Source organism: Heterodontus francisci, chromosome 3 (genome assembly GCF_036365525.1).
Source record: "Heterodontus francisci isolate sHetFra1 chromosome 3, sHetFra1.hap1, whole genome shotgun sequence".
NCBI classification, from domain to species: Eukaryota; Metazoa; Chordata; class Chondrichthyes; order Heterodontiformes; family Heterodontidae; genus Heterodontus; species Heterodontus francisci.
The window spans coordinates 61,455,813-61,474,345 of record NC_090373.1 but is presented as its reverse complement, the minus strand read 5'-3'; the positions used below and the strand labels follow the sequence as shown (position 1 = coordinate 61,474,345).

Below are 18,533 nucleotides of genomic sequence, written 5' to 3'. Positions count from 1 at the left end.
GTGTTGTTTCAGTCGCTGTGAGGCAACTATGGAGTGACCTCTCCATGGCGCATGCCTGGGCAAATTTATGGAGGTTGAGAGTTGCCCAGTCGTCAAAACCCCCCTCTCGGCCTTTCTGGTGGGGTCCAAAGGAGTGCAGGACACGACGTTTGGCACCAGTATGGCTGCAGGAACTGCCGGAAACATGCCAAAGGTGACACATGACCGCCTACGGGGTTCCGCTCCGGATTTTCTGTTAGGGTTTACTCCCTTAGCCTTGGTCTCTCCCGAGACGCCCACAAGGCAGTGGGGTTGTTGGGGCCCCTACACAGGTGTAGGATGGTGCCGGTGGGAGGAGGGGATGCAAGGGGGAGGGGTAGAGGGAGGGGGCGGGGGGGGGGTGCAGGGGAAGGGGGTGCGGGGTGAAGATGGTGCGAGGGGGGGGCGGGCTGGGACGGGGTTGTGAGGGGGTGAGCTGAGAGGGTGGAGCAGGGAAGGGGACGGGGGTGGGGGGGGGTGGAAGGGGGGTAAAGGGGGGGGAGGGGGGGTGGAATCTGGTGCAGGTAATAAGCCATTTCCTCAGTGCCCACCATCGACGTCCGGAAAGCTCATCCACGTCCTTCGGGAGGTGAAGCATCATTTGGCAGACTTAGAGGTGATTACATTTGCTAAGGGTTTTTTTTTGCAGTGGTTTAAATAAAGGCATGCAGCATTGCCGACAGTGCGCTGCAGATGCTCTCCGAGCCATCTCCCGCGGGCGCTTTGAAGTTGCGGCCGGGGGGGCCGTTCGTGGATGTTTTGGGTGTTCGGGGTACCTTTTCACAGGACTTCTCTCGGGTCCCGCAGCTCCTTCTTCACCTCAATGGACTTACCGCATGCCGTGGCATATCCAAACAAGAATATGTATAGTTCTCTCTTAAACAGAATAGTTGGAGTTTCAGCCAGGCAAAGCAAACAATGTTCTGCTTAATTATGATCTGAACTGCAGCTGGTGGTAAAGCTGAAGTGTAAATGCACACTTGGGTGAACTGGTATGATGCATGCATTTGAAAATTTAAAAGTTTTAAAAAGAAATTGGAGTTGGCATTTTCTATCTCTTCTGTTTAGCGTTAAACATACTGTGTTAGGACTTGATATTTACCTGTACTTTTCATTTGTAGAACAACCAACAGTCGTCTGGAAAAAACATCCAAAGATTTGGAAGATGAGGTACAGTCCTGTTTGTTTTTTTGTATTCTGGTCCAGGTGCATTTTAATTTTAGTTTACAATTTAGTTGAATTAGATTCAGTTATAGAAACAGTGTTGGCTAATCTTTAAATTGAACATTCTGCCATCTTGCCCCTTCCATTTCTGATATTTTGTTTGGTAGGAAGGGCAAAGTAAAGCACAAATGTCATAATCAAATATAGTATAGTATAGTTTGGGTGGCGCAGTGGTTAGCACCGCAGCCTTACAGCTCCAGCGACCCGGGTTCAGTTCTGGGTACTGCCTGTGCAGAGTTTGCAAGTTCTCCCTGTGTCTGCGTGGGTTTCCGCCTGGTGCTCCGGTTTCCTCCCACCTCCAAAGACTTGCAGGTTGATAGGTAAATTGGCCATTGTAAATTGCCCCTCGTGTAGGTAGGTGGTAGGAGAATGGTGGGCATGTGGTAGAGAATATGGGATTAATGTAGGATTAGTATAAATGGGTGGTTGTTGGTCGGCACAGACTCGGTGGGCCGAAGGGCCTGTTTCAGTGCTGTATCTATAAATAAATAATAATCAACTCACAAAGGAAGCGGATGATGTGAAGTTTACACTAAAAGAGGAGAGGGAAGTTATGGACAAGTTAGGAATAGATAGAGAAGATGTGCTAAAAAGATTAGCTTTACTGAAAGTTGGTATGTCACCTGTTCCAGATGGACTGCATCCGAGGTTGCTGAATGAAGCAAAGGTAAATTTGACAGAGGCATTGATTACGATGTTTAAATCCTCACTAGATACAAGAATAGTGCCAGAGGACTAGAGGGTTGCTAATGTTATATCATTATTCAATAAAGAGGAGCGGGATAAACAGGAAACTACAGACCTAACATCAATGGTGTAGTAGTTATTAGAAGCTGTTATCGGGGACAAAATCAACTTTCATTTGGAAAGGCATGAGTTAATCAAGGAGAGCCAGCACAGATTTGTTCAAGGAAAATTGTGTCTGACTAACTTAATTCAATTCTTGGATGAGGTAACTGCAAAAGTTGATCAAGGTACTTTAGTAGGTTTTGTAGATTTGGACTTTTGGAAGGCATTTGACAAAGTGCCACACAAGAGGTTTATTAAGAAGATGGAAGCCCATGGATTTAAGGGGAGAGTGATGATATGGATATGAAATTGGCTTAGTGACAATGAAACAAAGGGTGGTGGTGGATGGATTTTTTTTTTACTGGGAGGTGGTTTGCAATGGTGGTTCCCAAGTGTCAGTTTTTGGTTCATTATTCTTTTCATTTTTTATGAACGACCTAGACTCTGGTGTAGGGAGCAACATTATAATGTTTTCAGATGATATGAAACTTAATAAAGTTGTAGATAGTGATGAAGATAGTTTAAGGCTCCAGAATGACATAGATAGGATGGTGAAATGGGCAGAAGCATGGCAGATGGAGTTCAATGCAGAGGAGTGTGAGGTGTTGCGCTTGGAGAGGATTAATATGGAAAGACAGTGCACTGTAAGTGGCATGACTTTGAAAACCGTCAATGAGCAGTGAGAACTTAGTGGCCATGTAGAAGACCTTTAAAGGTGACAGGGCAAGTTGCTGATGTGGTTAAAAAATCATGTGGGTAACTTGGGTTTATAGATAGAGGAATTGAATCTAAAAGCAAAGCTCGAACTTTATAAATCACTGCTTAGGCCTTGGCTGAAATATTATGGACAATTCTGCGTCCCATCCTTCAGGAAAGATTAAAGGTCTTGGAAAGGGTACAGAGGAGGTTTATCAGCATCTTACCAGGGATGAGGAATATCAGTTATGAGGAGAGGTTGGAAAAGTTAAGACTATTTTCCTTGGAACAGAGGAGAGTAAGAGGTGACCTAATGGTCAAGATGATGAGAGACTTTGATAAAACAAATAGATAAAATTGATCCTCTTTCATGAGTCAAAGATTTGAAATCATTGGTAAAAGATCTAGGCGGGGGGGAGATGAGAATTTTTTTAACTCAGAGTTGTCAGGATGTGGAATGCTGTAGTGGTGGAAGCTATTTCCATAAACAAACTTAGTTGTAATCATCATTACAGAGACATGGTTAGAAGGTGACCGAGGTTGGGAAATAAATATTCCAGGGTACACAACATTTCAAAAAGATAGACAAAATGGAAAAGGAGGAGGAATATGTGTGGAGATTCGGAATAACAAGGGTCAGAAAACTCTGGTGAGAGTAGTTGATCGGTCCCCTAACAGTAGCTATACCTTAGAACAGAGTACCAAGCATGAAATAATTGGAGCTTGTAACAAAGGCACTATTAATAATCATGGGGGACTTTAATCTTCATATAGGTTGGACAGATCAAATCGGCAAAGGTAGTCTGGAAGATGAGTTTGTAGAATGCTTTTGTGAAAATTTCCTGGAACAATACGTGGTGTAACCAACTAGGGATAAAGCTGTCTTAGATCTAGTATTGTGCAATGAGTCAATTTTAATTAGTAATCACAAAGTAAAAGATTCTCTTGGACAAGGTGACCATAATTCAATTGAATTCCATATTAAGTTTGAATGTGACATACTCTAGTCCCAAACAAAAATCTTAAAGCCAATTACCTTGTCATGAGAAGTGAGCAAAGACTGATTGGGTAAATAGACTAAAAGGTGTGACAGTAAATTAACAGTGGGGCACATTTAAAGAAACAAGTCAAAATGTTCAACAAAAATACATTCCATTAAAACCAAAAATTCATCAAGAAAGATCCGTCTGTGACTTACTAGGGAAATTAAGGACAGTATTAGATTAAAAGAAGAGACTTATAATGTTGCAAAGAATAGTAATAAGCCTGAGGATTGTTCTGGAAACTAGCAAAGGGCAACCAAAAAATTGATGAGGGAAAAAATAAAATATGAGAGTAAACTAGCCAGGAATATAAAAACAGATTGTAAGAGATATTACAAGTATACAAAAAGGAGGAGAGTAGCTAAAGAAAACATTTGTCCCTTAGAGGCAAAGACAGGAGAAATTATCATGGGGGATGAGGAAATGGCAGAGACGTTGAACAAATATTTTGTCTGTCTTCACAAAAAGACACAAATTACATACCAGAAATAGAGGGTAACCAAGGGGCTAATGAGAATGGAACTTAAGATAATTAATACCATCAGAGAAAAAGTATTAGAGAAAAATAAGGGACTATAAGCCAACAAATCCCGAAGACTTGATGGTCTGCATCTAAGGGTTCTAAAATAGTTAGCTACAGCGATAGCACTGGTTATGATGTTCCAAAATTCCCTAGATTCTAGAATGGTCCCAGTGGATTGGAAGTTAGCAAATGTAAATACACTATTCAAGAAAGGAGAGAGAGGGAAAACAGAAGTACAGGCCAGTTAACCTGACATCTGTTATCAGGAAAATGCTGGGATCCATTATTAAGGAAGTCTTAATGCACTTAGAAAATCATAATATGATCAACCAAGGTCAACATGGTTTTACAAAAGGAGAATAGTGTTATACAAATTTATTAGAGTTTTTTGAGTATGTAACTAGCAGGGTAGATATAGGGGAACCAATAGATGTAGTATACTTGGATTTCCAAAAGGCAGTCAGTATGGTGCTGCGCAAAAGGTTAATATGCAAGATAAGGGCTCATGGAGTTGGGGGTAATATGTTAGCACGGATGGAGGATTGGTTAATGGAAAGGAAGCAGAGAGTAGGGATAAACAGAGCATTTTCAAGCTAGCAAGCTGTGTGAGATTAGTGGCATGCTGCAAGGATCAGTGCTGGGGTCTTAGCTATTTGCAGTTTCTATATTAATGACTTAGATGAAGAGACCACGAGTAATGTATCCAAGTTTGCTGATGGTAAAAAAACTAGGTGGGAATGGTTAATTGAGTGAGTGGGCAACAAGTTGGCAGATGGAGTATAATGTGGGGAAGTGTGAGGTAATAAGGATAGAAAAGCAGAATATTTTTTAAAAGATGTTTAACTTGTAAATGTTGATCTTCATAGGGACTTGGGTGTACTTATACAAGGGAGACACAAAATTAGCATGCAGGTAAAGCAAACAATTAGGAAGGCAAATGGCTTGTTGGCCTTTATTGCAAGGGGACTGAAGTACAAGAATAAGGAAGTCCTGTTGCAATTGTATAGGGCTTTGGCGAAACCACACCTGGAGTGCTGTATGCCATTTTGGTTTCCATATCTGAAGAAGGATATACTTGTCATGGAGGCAGTACAGCGAAGTTCACTAGATTGGTTCCGGGGATGAGAGGGTTATCCTCTGATGAGAGGCTGACTAAATTGGGCCTATACTCTCTGGAGTTTAGAAGAATGAGGGGTGATCTCATTAAAACATACAAGATTCTGAAGGAGGTTTAGAGGGTAGATACTGAGAAGTTGTTTCCCCTCACTGGGGAATCTAAAACATGGGGTCACAGTCTCAGGATAAGGGACCGATCACTTAGGACTGAAATAAGGAGAAATTTCTTCACTCAAAGGGTGTTGAATGTTTGAAATTCTGTACCCCAGAGGGTTGTGGATGCTTCGTCATTGAATATATTTAAGGCTGAGCTAGGCAGATTTTTGATTTCTCAGGGAATAAAGGGGTATGGGGAATGGGCGGGAAAATGGATTTGAGGCAGAACATCAGCCATGATCGTATTGAATGGCAGAGCAGGCCCGAGAGCTGAATGATATGCTCCTGTTTCTATTTCTTGTGTTCTTAAAGTTGAGTTGGACAGGTTCATGAGAATGAGGAACTTACAGGGTTATAACAAAGAGTTAGGACGTGGGACTAAGCATGCCTGAACTTTCAAAGAGCCAAGGTAGGTGCAGTGGGCCAACTAGCCTCTTTCTGTGCTGTACATTTCTGTGATTTCTAATTATGCAGTTTGAGAGATAATGAAAGGATTGATAGAAATAAAAATTGAAACAATTTAATTTAATCCACTGTTTGTGAAGCAGTTGCAACATCCATCAAGTCTGACCTCCAAACTGGCATAGACATCAGCAATGTCTGACACAAATATTTAAAGGAAAGTTCAGTCGATATAAACTTGCAAGAAATATTACTTTTAGGGGAATATTCAATGGCAAAAGGTTTAAATTTGGTCACAAGAATTCATTATAATGGATAATTCAGTATCCTGATGTATATTAATGACCTATACATGGTTACACAGGGCACAATTTCAACATTTGCGGATGACACAAAACTTGGAAGTATTGTGAACTGTGAGAGGATAGTGATGAACTTCAAGAGGATGTAGACAGGCCAAGTGACAGATGAAATTTAATGCAGAGAAGTGTGAAGTGATTCATTTTGGTAGGAAGAGGAGAGGCAACATAAAGTAAAGGGTGCAGTTCTAAAGGGGTTCAGGAGCACAAATCATTGCAAGTAGCAGAGCAGGTTGAGAAAATGGTTGATACAACTTACAGAATCCTGAGCTTTATAAGTGGGGCATAGAGTTCAAAAGCAAGAAAGTTATGATGAAATAAAAACAAGAAATGCTGGAACCACTCAGCAGGTCTGGCAGCATCTGTGGAAAGAGAAGCAGAGTTAAAGTTTCGGGTCAGTGACCCTTCTTCGGAAGTTATGATGAACCTGTACCGATCACTGGTTTGGACTCAACTGGAGTATTGCGTCCAGTTCTGGGCACGACACTTCAAAAAGAATGTGAAGGCATTAGAGTCACAGAGATATACAGCACAGAAACAGGCCCTTTGGCCCATCGTGTCTGTGCCAGCCATCAAGCACTTAACTATTCTAATCCCATTTTCCAGCACTTAGCCCGTAGTCTTGTATGCTATGGTATTTCAAGTGTTCATCTAAATACTTCTTAAATGTTGTGAGGGTTCCTTCCTCTACCACCCCTTCAGGCAGTGTATTCCAGATTCCAAACACACTCTGGGTGAAAATTTTTTTCCTCAAATCCCCTCTAAAGCTTCTGCCCCTGACCTTAAATCTATGTCCTCTGGTTATTGATCCCTCCGCTAAGGGAAAAATTCTCTTCCTATCCAACCTATCAATGTCTCTCATAATTTTGTATATCTCAATCATGTCCCCCATCATCCTTCTCTGTTCTAAGGAAAACAACCCTAGCCTTCTCAGTCTCTCTTCATAGCTGAAATGCTCCAGCCCAGGCAACATCCTGGTATATCTCCTCTGCACCCTCTCCAGTGCAATCACATTCTTCCTACAGAGTAGTGCCCAGAACTGTACACAGTACTCCATCTGTGGCCTAACAAGCGTTTTATACAGCTTCATCATAACCTCCCAGCCCTTAAAAATTCTGTGCCTCGGCTAATAAAATCCCATATGCCTTCCTAACCACCTTATCTACCTGTGCTGCTGCCTTCAGTGATCTGTGGACAAGTACACCAAGGTTCTTCTGACCCTTTGTACTTCCTATGGTCCTACCATCCATTGTATATTCCCTTGCCTTGTTAGTCCTCCCAAAATGCATCACTTTACACTTCTCAGGATTAAATTCTATTTGCCACTGCTCCGCCCATCTTACCATCCCATCTATATCTCCCTGTAATCTAATGCTTTCCTCCTCACTATTTACGACACCACCAATTTTCGTATCATCTGGGAACTTACTGATCATACCTCCTGTATTCACGTCCAAATCATTAATGTACACTACAAACAGCAAGGGACCCAGCACCGATCCCCGTGGTACACCATTGGTCACAGGCTTCCACTCACAAAAATTACCCTCAACCATCACCCTCTGCCTCCTGTTACTAAGCCAATTTTGAATCCAATTTGCCAAATTGCCCAAGATCGCATGGGCTCTTACCTTCTTAACCAATCTCCCAACCTTATCAAAAGCCATACTGAAGTCCATGTAAACTACATCAACTGCTTTACCTTCATCTACACATCTAGTCACGACCTTGAAAAATTCGATCAAGTTAGTTAGACATGATCTCCCCTAACAAAGCCATCCTGACTATCCCTGATTATTCCCTGCCTCTCCAAGTGGAGATTAATCCTGTCCCTCAGAATTTATTCCAAATAGTTTCCCGACCACTGATGTTAGACTCACCGGCCTGTAATTACCTGGTTTATCCCTGATACCCTTCTTGAATAAAGGTACCACATTCGCTGTCGTCCAATCCTCTGGTATCTCTCCTGTGTCCAGAGAGGATTTGAAAATTTGTGTCAGAGCCCTTGCAATCTCCTCCCTTGCCTCACATAACAGCCTGTGATACATCTCATCTGGGCCTGGGGATTTATCCACTTTTAAGCCCACTAAAACAGCTAATACTTCCTCCCTTTCAATGCTAATTTGTTCAAGTATATCACAATCACCCTCCCTGATCTCTACATCTACATCATCCATCTCCATAGTGAACACAGATGAAAAGTAATCATTTAAAACCTCACCTATGTCCTTCGGCTCCTCACATAGATTGCCACTTTAGTCCCGAATGGGACCTACTGTTTCCCTGATTATCCTCTTGCCCTTAATATACTTATAAAATGCCTTGGGATTTTCCTTTATCTTGCCCGCCAGTACTTTTTCATGTCCCTTCTTCGCTCTCCTAATTACTTTTTTAAGTACCCCCGCAGCTCCTATACTCCTCTAGTGCCTCCGCTGTTTTCAGCACTCTGGTGTAGGTAGAGAGAATCCGTTCCTGTTAGCAGAATGATCGAGGACCAGAGGACACTGGCAAAACAAGCAACGACGACATGAGGAAAAACATTTTTACGCAGTGAATGCTTCGGATCTGGGATCTGGAATGCACTGCCTGAGACTGTGGTGCAGGCAAATTCGATAGTGACTTTCAAAAGAGAATTGGACAATTGTCTGAAGAGGAAACATTTGCAAGGCTATGGGGAAAAGGTAGGGAGTGGGACTAGTTGAGTTGCTCTTGCAGAGAACCATCATGGACATAACGGGCTGAATGGGCTCCTATGCTTTAGCCATTCTGTGATTCCCAGAGAGGTATTGGGGGAGGTAATGTTGCCAATTGTTCAGAAAACTGCTAGGAAGATTGGGAGGCATAATGCAGTACAATCACCATCATAGGGAATGCTGATTCTTTTTTGATTAAGGTTGTGTCAGGGCTGTGGGAAAAGAAGAAACCTGATTAGATTGATTCAGGAGGGAATTGTGGAAGAGATAGGCATGGACCTGGAAGGTAACAATGCCAAGGGCTTTGGGAGGGAAAAGAGGTTCGAAAATGGGGCTCTGGTTAAATAGGACAGAATAGGTGAGTGATAGGGTTTTTGAAGGAGGGTGCAGGATGGAATTCAGTACGTGAGGAGAGGGATAATAGTATAGCTTGTGTGGGAGCCCAAAAGATAAGATTTAGTAGGTGGCCACAACTAACAGAAGATCATGGCACCAGTTTTTTGACGGCTCTGGCACTCTTTCCTACTGTTGTGGCATTGGCGAGGGAATGGAAGTGGACTGTAGTCAAACGCATATTCAGGAAAAATAAATGAGGAAAAGTAAGAACGAGAGAAAGAAAAACTTAAACGCAGTTCACTCCGCATATATTTTTTAGATTCCTAGGTACTTTGTTTCTATTTACGACCAAGGGGGGAGGAGTGCACTGTTTATTCTAGTTCTACTTCTCCACAGGTCACAACATATATTTAAATTTTTTCCCCACTTACTAATACGGTCAATCATAGACTATTTTTCCCCAGAATAAAACATACTAACCAGGTTTCTTTAATAAACAAAAAATTATCAGTTTATTGTAAAACAAGTCTTAACCAGTAATGAAGCAAAGCATTAACAGACAGATTGAAATATTAAAGTTTCCTTTTTACCTTAGCCACACACACACCTATTTATACTGGTTACTGGAAAAATAAAGGGATTTTCATCTTAGCGTTCTATTGGGGGGGAAAAAAGACAAAACACTTGGGTTAAATACTTGCTAATTTTTGAAGAAAAAAGAGAAAATATGTAAAGATGTCCTTTGTTTTGGTTTGGCCTCCCAAATACGTATAGACAGCTATCACTGGGATATTCATAGAACACTTCTTTGCAGGCGATGTTGAAGATTAGTTTGGGCAGGCTTTCCAGGAGAAATGCAGCAACAGAGGTTTCAGCCAGACCTAACAGTAGAAATGCGGCAACAGTTTCAGTCTGCTTCTTACACTTGCTTCTCAGCTTCTCGAGAGATGGAAAACCAGCAGGTTTTTACAAACTGCTGGAAGAGACTGAGTTGGGGTGATTTGTTCTTCTTGGCAAGTTTTCTCCAACTGTCTTTTCAAATCATTGTCCATATCCCAACTCGCTGTCCAAAGCGAAACCATAAACAATGTCAAGCTTCAAATAGGAGTCAAGCTTCCTGACCCCTATAAATCTTGACTTGTCACTTCTCTGCAAACCTCTTTCCCCAAATCACAAACAAGCCCTGCTGGTTAGTTACTTGCAGACAGGTGCCTTCCAGTAAGGGATTGTTTTTAGCACTCCTTGATCCTTCCAATAATTGTTTGTTTTCAAAGCCAGACCTCTCGGTGACCCTGGTTAAAAAAAATCCATGGAGTCTTTTCAGTTTTCCCAAAATAAACCAATGTCCAGCTCTAAAATACATGAGTCCTCAAAAAAAAACTTAAAAATATAGAAGCACTCGTAATACTATCACATTAAGATTTTTTTCCTTTGGCAACTCAAATGTTAGAATATGTTGCAATTTTGCACCAGAAGTCTGCTGCAGAACCATTTTGTGCATACAAATCAAACTTGTAAGAGGAACAATTGAAAGGAAATGATTACAGTCTGCAGAGTGGCAACTATTACAGCATATATTTACATTCAATATTTGTTCAAGTTCATAACCGAGCTCAAGGGCCTTGTCTCTAGAGGTTTGCATAGCAAGAGCATATAATGAGAATTCAAGAGGTAATTTTCAAGGATGGAAAATAGTAGGGTGCATGTCTGATACTCCAATGTGGGCTCCAGGCACTGGGAGTGCTGAAGATGAATATTTAATCCATGATTCCGACAGTAAGTTTCCTTTCCATATCTTTGTTTTGTGCTGCACTGCTGTATGTAGAGGGCAGCGCCTCAGTTGACCCTTTTAAAGTTAACAAGTAAATAAAAGGCTGAAAAGGGGAGAACTGTGATAGAATTTGCACCGCATTTATCAACTTGTTCACTTTGTTGCATAATTTAGTGTTTGTTTTATTTCACACTTTAGATGATTATTATTAGAATGTTTGAATGCAATCATAAATATAAATTCCATGATAAATAATTCAAAAGTGAAATTGTTCTAAGATAGTGCCCTTTTAAAATTATTCTTCCAATTTTGGAAAAGGGATATATACACGGTAGATGTAGAAAAGCTCCTGTTTACTAATTAAGCCTCTGAATTCCAGGTAACTTGCAGGAAAGATGTAGAATCAGCATTTAGGCAGTTGGAACGAGAAAAAGCACTTCTTCAGCACAAGAATGCAGAATATCACCGTAAAGCTGAAATGGAAGCAGATAAAAAGCGTGGCCTAGAAAATGAGGGTAAGGACCAATTACACACATTTTCTATTTAGATTGTAGCAAAAATTACATCAAACATTCAACAGATTAGAAACAGGCTGATATGCAGCCCAACAATGTAACAATTGCAAAATACTGCAGATGCTGGAAATCTGGGGGAAGAAAGAAAATGCCAGAAATACTCAACAGGTCAGGCAGCGTCTGTGGAGAGAGAAACAGTTACTTTTCCAGGTCGATGACCTTTCATCAGAACTGGAAAAAGTTAGAGACATATCAGGTTTTAAGCAAGTATAGAGGCAGGGAAAAGGGAGCAAAGGAACAAAAGGGAAGGTCTGTGATAGATAGAAGGCGTGAGTGATTAAATGACCAAAGAGATGAGGGGGCAAGACAAAAGGCGATGGTAATGGGACAATAAAAGAAACAGAATATGGTACTAGAGGAGCTGAAAGTGACAAAAATAGAATCACTACAAGCAATTCCTGCTCCCCAAAAAATGGGAGCAGTGGTTATGATCTGAAATGATTGAACTTAGTGAGTCCAGTCGACTGTAAAATGACTAATTAAAAGATCAGGTGCTGTTCCTCGAGTGGGTGAAACAGCAATTTACTTGTACTTCTTTCAACTTAATCTGTTGTATTCACTGCTCATGATGCAGTCTCCTGTACTTTGGGAAGGCCAAACGCAGATTGCATGATTGCTTCTGTATTTTCAGTCTGCAAGCGTAGCCCTGAGTTTCCAAACACTTGTCATTTTAATTCTTTCTCCCACTCACCCTCTGATCGCTCTGTCCTCGACCTCCTAGACTATTCTAATGAAGCACGCAATGGAAGCTCAAGGAACAGCACCTTATCTTTCAATTACAGTTCAGATCCAGAGCAAATATGGGATTGAAGGAAGGGTTAGCCTAGTACTGAAAGAATAAAACAGCAGAGGTCACTGAATGGATTGACATTACCTTGGTGATGAAGAAATCAATGAGCTCTTCACAGTAGTTGTTCAAGATGATACAAACATACGAATTAGGAGCAAGAGTAGGCCACTCGGCCCTTCGAACCTGCTCCACCATTCAATAAGTTCATGGCTGAACTGATTACTCCACATTTCCACCTACCACAGATAACCTGTACGAAGGGGCAAGGCAGGGAGGTTTAGGGAGACAGTTTGCCATCCAGGATGATCCCCGCGTAGTGGGTGATTTTGACTGAAGAGAGTGAGACCCAATGGAGTTTAATGTGATCAAGCCAGATCTATACTTCCATACGCCCCCTTCAAAAGGGAGTCTGCAATAAATTTGGGGAGGGAGGAATAACATAAAATGTGCAGAACTGGAAAAAGCTATTCTTAAATAGCTCACAGAAGGGTCTCTGTCACTTCCCTCTCCCCCACCTCCACAATGTAAGAGAGGTGAGAATAGCTACCCTTGACATCAGCATTTGATTATATGGCACAAGGACATCCTTGTAAAATCTAGTTCAATGGGAGTCATGGGGGAAACCCTTCAGCATCTAGATTCATAGCTGAGACAAAAGATGGCAGTGACTGTTGGAAGTCAGTCGTTATAAACCTGGGATATTGCTGCAGGCGTTCGTCGAGGAATAATTCTTAGCCCAAGCACTTAGGCTACCTTCCTGCCATTGTGTTGCCACATGCAAGGCTTCTCACTGACAATTGCATTTTTAAGCTCTCTCATAATGAAGTAAGATGTGCCAACTTACAGCAGGGCGTGAGCAATAGCCAGGCTTGGCTGACAAGTGGCAGGTGATATTCAGGCCACATAAGTGCGAGGTAATGTCCATCTCCAACAAAAAAAGACCAACTACCTGCCGCTAACCTTCAATGGCAGGGTGATTGCTGAGCCCTAACCACCCTCAACACCATTGACCAGAAGCTGAATTCAACTGACCATATCAACATCATGGCTACAAGAGTATTGCAGAGGCTGGGTTGCCTTCAAGTGGCTCACCTCCTGACTCCTCAAAGGTTCCCCACCATCTACGAGGCTCAAGTCAGGTTTGTGATGGAATGCTCATCATTTGCCTGGATGGGTTACACAAGTTAACTTAAGATTCTTAATGCCATTCGGAACAGAGCAGTCTACTTGATTTTTTACCCTGCCATTGGTTTCAGTATCAATCCCTCTGTACAGGCACACCATGGCTTCAGTGCCTATTACAGGATACATTATAGCAATTCCCTGAACTTACTTTGAGAGCAGCTGCCAGCGCTGTGACCTCTCCAGTGGCGCAGTGGTTAGCACCGCAGCCTTACAGCTCCGGGTTCAATTCTGGGTACTGCCGGTGCAGAGTTTACAAGTTCTCCCTGTGACCGCGTAGGTTTTCGCCGGGTGCTCCGGTTTTCTCCCACCGCCAGAGACTTGCAGGTGATAGGTAAATTGCCCCTAGTGTAGGTAGGTGGTAGGGAATATGGGATTACTGTAGGGTTAGTATAAATGGTTGGTTCTTGGTCGGCACAGACTCGGTGGGCTGAAGGGCCTGTTTCAGTGCTGTATCTCTAAATAAATAAATAAAAACAGCAAAATAATCTGAATGCCATCATCTACAAGTTCCCTTGCAAGTCTCTCACTTTTGTATGCTGCCTTCTTCATCATTGTGTCAAAATTCTGGAATTGTCTACTTAACACCATTGTGGAAGTAATGAGGATTACCTTGACCACCACCTCAGAACAAAATAATGCTGCCTTTTCATTGTCATCTATATCTCAAGAACAAAAAAGCTCTACCACTCAACTTTGTACTCCCAAGAAAGACGTTGTATCTATTAAGAACCTTTCATGTCCTCAAGACATTCCAAAGCATCTCTCAGCCAATTAATTACTTGTGAACTGTAGGTACAGTTGTACTGTAGGTAAACACAGCAGCCAATTTGCATTTAGTAGGGTTCTATAAACAGCAATGAAATAGATGACCAGATAATCTATTTTAGTGATATTGGTTGAAGGATAAATATTGGCTAGAACATTTTTTTAATATACTTTCATGGGATGTGAGCGTTGCTGGCAAGGCCAACATTTGTTGCCCATCCCTAATTGTCCTTGAAAAGGTGGTGGTGAGCCATTTTCTTGAATCGCTGCAGTCCATCTTGTGTAGGTACACCCACAGTGCTGTTAGGAAGGGAGTTTCAGGTTTTTGGCCCAGTGACAGTGAAGGAACAGCGATATAGTTCCAAGTCAGGGTGGCGTGTCGCTTGGAGGGGCACTTGGAGGTGGTGGTGGTCCCATACATCTGCTACCCTTGTCCTTCTGGGTGGTAGAGGTCGCAGATTTGGAAGGTGCGGTTGAAGGAGCCTTGGCAAGTTACTGCAGTGCATCTTGTAGATGGTACGCACTGCTGTCATGGTGCACCGCTGGTGGAGGGATTGAATCTTTGTCGGATGGGGTGCTGATCAAGCAGGCTGCTTCAGGAGTCTGTCATCAAGCCAAACTCTTGCTGCTGGATTCTTACTCTGCAGCAATTTGTTGACCAGTTGTAGAGCATAAATTGATGTTCAGATTCCTTTTGTTAATTCTTTCATGGGATGTGGGTGTCACTGGGAAAGCTAACTTTTATTGCCCATCCCAAATTACCCTTGACAACTGAGTGGTTTGTAAGGCCATTTCAGAGGACAGGGTTGCTGTGGGTGTTGATTCACATGTAGGCCAGACCAGGTGAGGATGGCGGATTTCCTTCCCTAAAGGGCATTAATGAACCAGATGGATTTTTACGACAATCGATGACAGTTTCATAGCACCTTTACTGAGACTAGCTTTCAGTCCAAATTTTTATTAGTTAATTGAATTTAAATTTCACCAGCTGTTGTGGGATTTGAACACGTATCCCCGGGGCATTAGCCTGGGCCTCTGTTCAGTGACATTACCACTATGCCACCATCTCCCCTTTCCTGAAGTGTATATGTTTATTATATTTTGTCTTGTCGAATATCTTGTTGAAAATCAAGGGGCAAAGGGGAGGGAGGAACTTAAAACAATCACTATCACAAGAGTAAGAGTACTAGGAAAACTAATGGGATTAAAGGCTGATAAGTCCCCTGGACTTGATAGTCTGCAGAAGTGGCTGCAAATAGTGGATGCATTAATTGTATTCTTCCAAAATTCCTAGATACTGGAAAACTGAAAATATACCTCTATTCAAGAAAGGAGGGTTACAGAATACAGAAAACTAGGGGCCAGTTAGCCTAACAGCTGTCATTGGGAAAATGCTGGAATCCATTATTAAGGAGGTAGTAGCAGGACATTTAGAAAATCATGATACAAATAAGCAGAGTCTACATGGTTTTGTGAAAGGAAAATCGTATTTGACAAATTTAATAGAGTTCTTTGAGGATGTAACAAGCAGGGTGGCTAAAAAGGAACTGGTAGGTGTAGTGTATTTGGATTTCCAAAAGGGATTTGATAAGGTGCCATATAAAAGGTTACTGCACAAGGTGTTGGGGGTACTATATTAGCATGGATAGAGGGCTGGCTAACTAACGAGAAACAGAGTGGGGATATATGGGTCTTTTTCAGGTTATCAGACTGTAACTAGTAGGGTGCCACAGGGATCAGTGCTGGGGCCTATTAACAACTTGGATGAGGGGACTGAATGTGTTGTAGCCAAATTTGCGGATGATGCAAAGATGGGAAAGTAAGTTGTGAGGAAGATGCAAAGAGTCTGCAAAGGGATATAGATAGGTTAAGTGAATGAGCAAATATTTGACAGATGGAGTATAATATGGGAAAATGTGAGGTGGTTCACTTTGATGGGAAGAAGAGAAAAGCAAAATATTATTTAAATGGAGAGAGACTGCAGGCTGCTGGCGTACAGAGGGATTTTGTTGTCCTTGTACATGAATCACAAAAAGTTAACAAGCAGGTGCATCAAGTAATTAGGGAGGCAAATGAAATGTTGGGATTTATTGCAAGGGGGATGGAGTATGGAAGTAGGGAAGTCTTGCTACAACTGTACAGAGTGTTGGTGAGACCACATCTCGAGTACTGTGTACAGTTTTGACCTCCTTATTTAAGGAGGGATATACTGGCGGAACGTTCACTAGGCTGATTGCTGGGATGAAGAGGTTGCCTTATGAGGAAGGATTGAGCATATTGGGCCTATAGCCATTGGTTATTGTAGTTTAGAAGATTGAGAGGTGATTTGACTGAAACATATATGATTTTGAGGGGACTTAACAGGGTAGATGCTGACAGGGGAATCTGGAACTTAGGGGCTTAACTTCAAAATAAGGAGTCTCCCTTTTTAAGAATTTATTCTTGATCTTTGGAATTCTCTTTCCCAGAGAGCAGTGGAGGCTGGGTCATTGAATATATTCAAGGCTGAGCTAGACAGATTTTTGTTCTACAAGGGAGTCAAGGGTTATGGGGGCCAGGCAGGAAAGTGGAGTTAAGGCCACAATCAGATCAGTTGTGATCCTATTGAGTGGCCCGAGGGGCCAAATGGTGTACTCCTTTTAGCACCAAATGGTGCTCCTATTTCTTATGTTCCTTATGTTATCTTATAAGCTTTGGCCACAAATGAAGTTTGTTCGTTTCTTGGTCAGCAAACGGGGGCGGGTGAAGGTAAACATTCTCAAGGGTTGAGGTATCCAAAAACTGTCTACTATTTCAGGAATGGTATCACATACCACTCTGAGTGCAAGACCATACAGAATAGTTTGTGGAATGACTTGAATTGCTGAAATTTCTGTTGGAACAGAATGACCTCTTTCTATTTTGATGTTTTAAATTTAAGAATAAGCTGTGTTTGCTGAGAACGCAACCACTAGGTGGCGCAGTACTAGTACATGTACAAATGCAGCCTGTTTCACTGAAACGTCACTGTCTGTAACATTCAGGCAGCTGCCAGGATTAAAGATGGCGCTGCTCAACTTCTCACAGAAAAACATCAACCCATGGCAGCACACAATGGACATGTTTGATACTCGGAGAACATTGCGCTGTTTAAAGTCTCATCAGTAGGACAGCACCTTTGACAGTGCTGCACACCCTCCGCCCCATCCTGCTTTCCGGGCGCTCACTCCCCGTTTCCCCATCCACCCCATCCCGCTCTCTGGGCGCTCAGTCCCTGCTTCCCCACCTGCCCTATCCCGCTGTCTGGGCACTCACTCCCTGCCCGACCCCCCCCCCCCCCCCCCCTGCCCCCAGCCCACCCTCCAGCCGCTCCCTCACACCCCCTGTCCCTCCAGACGGTAGCTCTAGGCCGCGGCCGCTTCCCTCCTATTGGTCACTCGCTCCCCCATCACCCCTTGCGGCCTGCTTTGTTTCTTCCGGCAGAGTGAGTGGCCAAGAAGAGGGAAGCGGCCCGCGGCCTAGAGCTAGTGTCTGGAGGGGTGGGGGGGGATAGGGGATAGCGAGCGAGCAGCCTGGATTGAGTGGCTGAGGGGCAAGAGCGTTTTCCTGCGCATGTGCCAGTTCGCGTTTTAATGCGCCTGCACCAGTTCGTCCTGGCAAGGCAAGACGTAGGCTGCGCATGCGCAATATCTCGGTGCACAGGAGACCGTTTGCCCATGTGCGCAGTTTGGAGCGCTCTGATGACGTCAACGGGCCGTTGTATTGTCAGGAGTCACTTTAAGAGTACTCCAAAGTTACAAACTGGTGTTGTATAGAAGAGCAGCATGTCTGTGTGTCCATCACTTACTTTTCAGATGATTAGCTTGTCTGGAATGTCATTTTATTAGGTACTCATAACAAAATTTTGCTTCACAGTTAATAGCCTGAAGGATCAACTTGAAGATCTGAAGAAAAGGAATCAGAATTCTCAAATCTCAAATGAGAAAATGGCTCAGTTACAGAGACAGGTTAGTTGTACAAATTTTTTTGTAAGTAATTTTGTGAACTTAATTTGAGACAATGGAACTGAAGTACTTACACAATGACTGACTGTATTTGTGATATCTGCCTTAA

The 18,533-nt window shown here is 42.6% G+C and overlaps 1 protein-coding gene across 4 annotated transcripts in view; it reads left to right on the top strand.

Annotated features, from left to right (window-relative positions):
• The window catches only part of rock2a (rho-associated, coiled-coil containing protein kinase 2a), a 332,194-nt gene that overhangs the window by 198,738 nt on the left and 114,923 nt on the right, over positions 1 to 18,533 (top strand). For all 4 annotated transcript variants that reach the window (XM_068022672.1, XM_068022681.1, XM_068022689.1 and 1 more), the window contains 3 exons: positions 1,140 to 1,188; positions 11,506 to 11,641; positions 18,336 to 18,427. In XM_068022672.1, the coding sequence (XP_067878773.1) occupies positions 1,140 to 1,188; positions 11,506 to 11,641; positions 18,336 to 18,427 (277 nt within the window). The remainder of the gene's footprint in view (positions 1 to 1,139; positions 1,189 to 11,505; positions 11,642 to 18,335; positions 18,428 to 18,533) is intronic.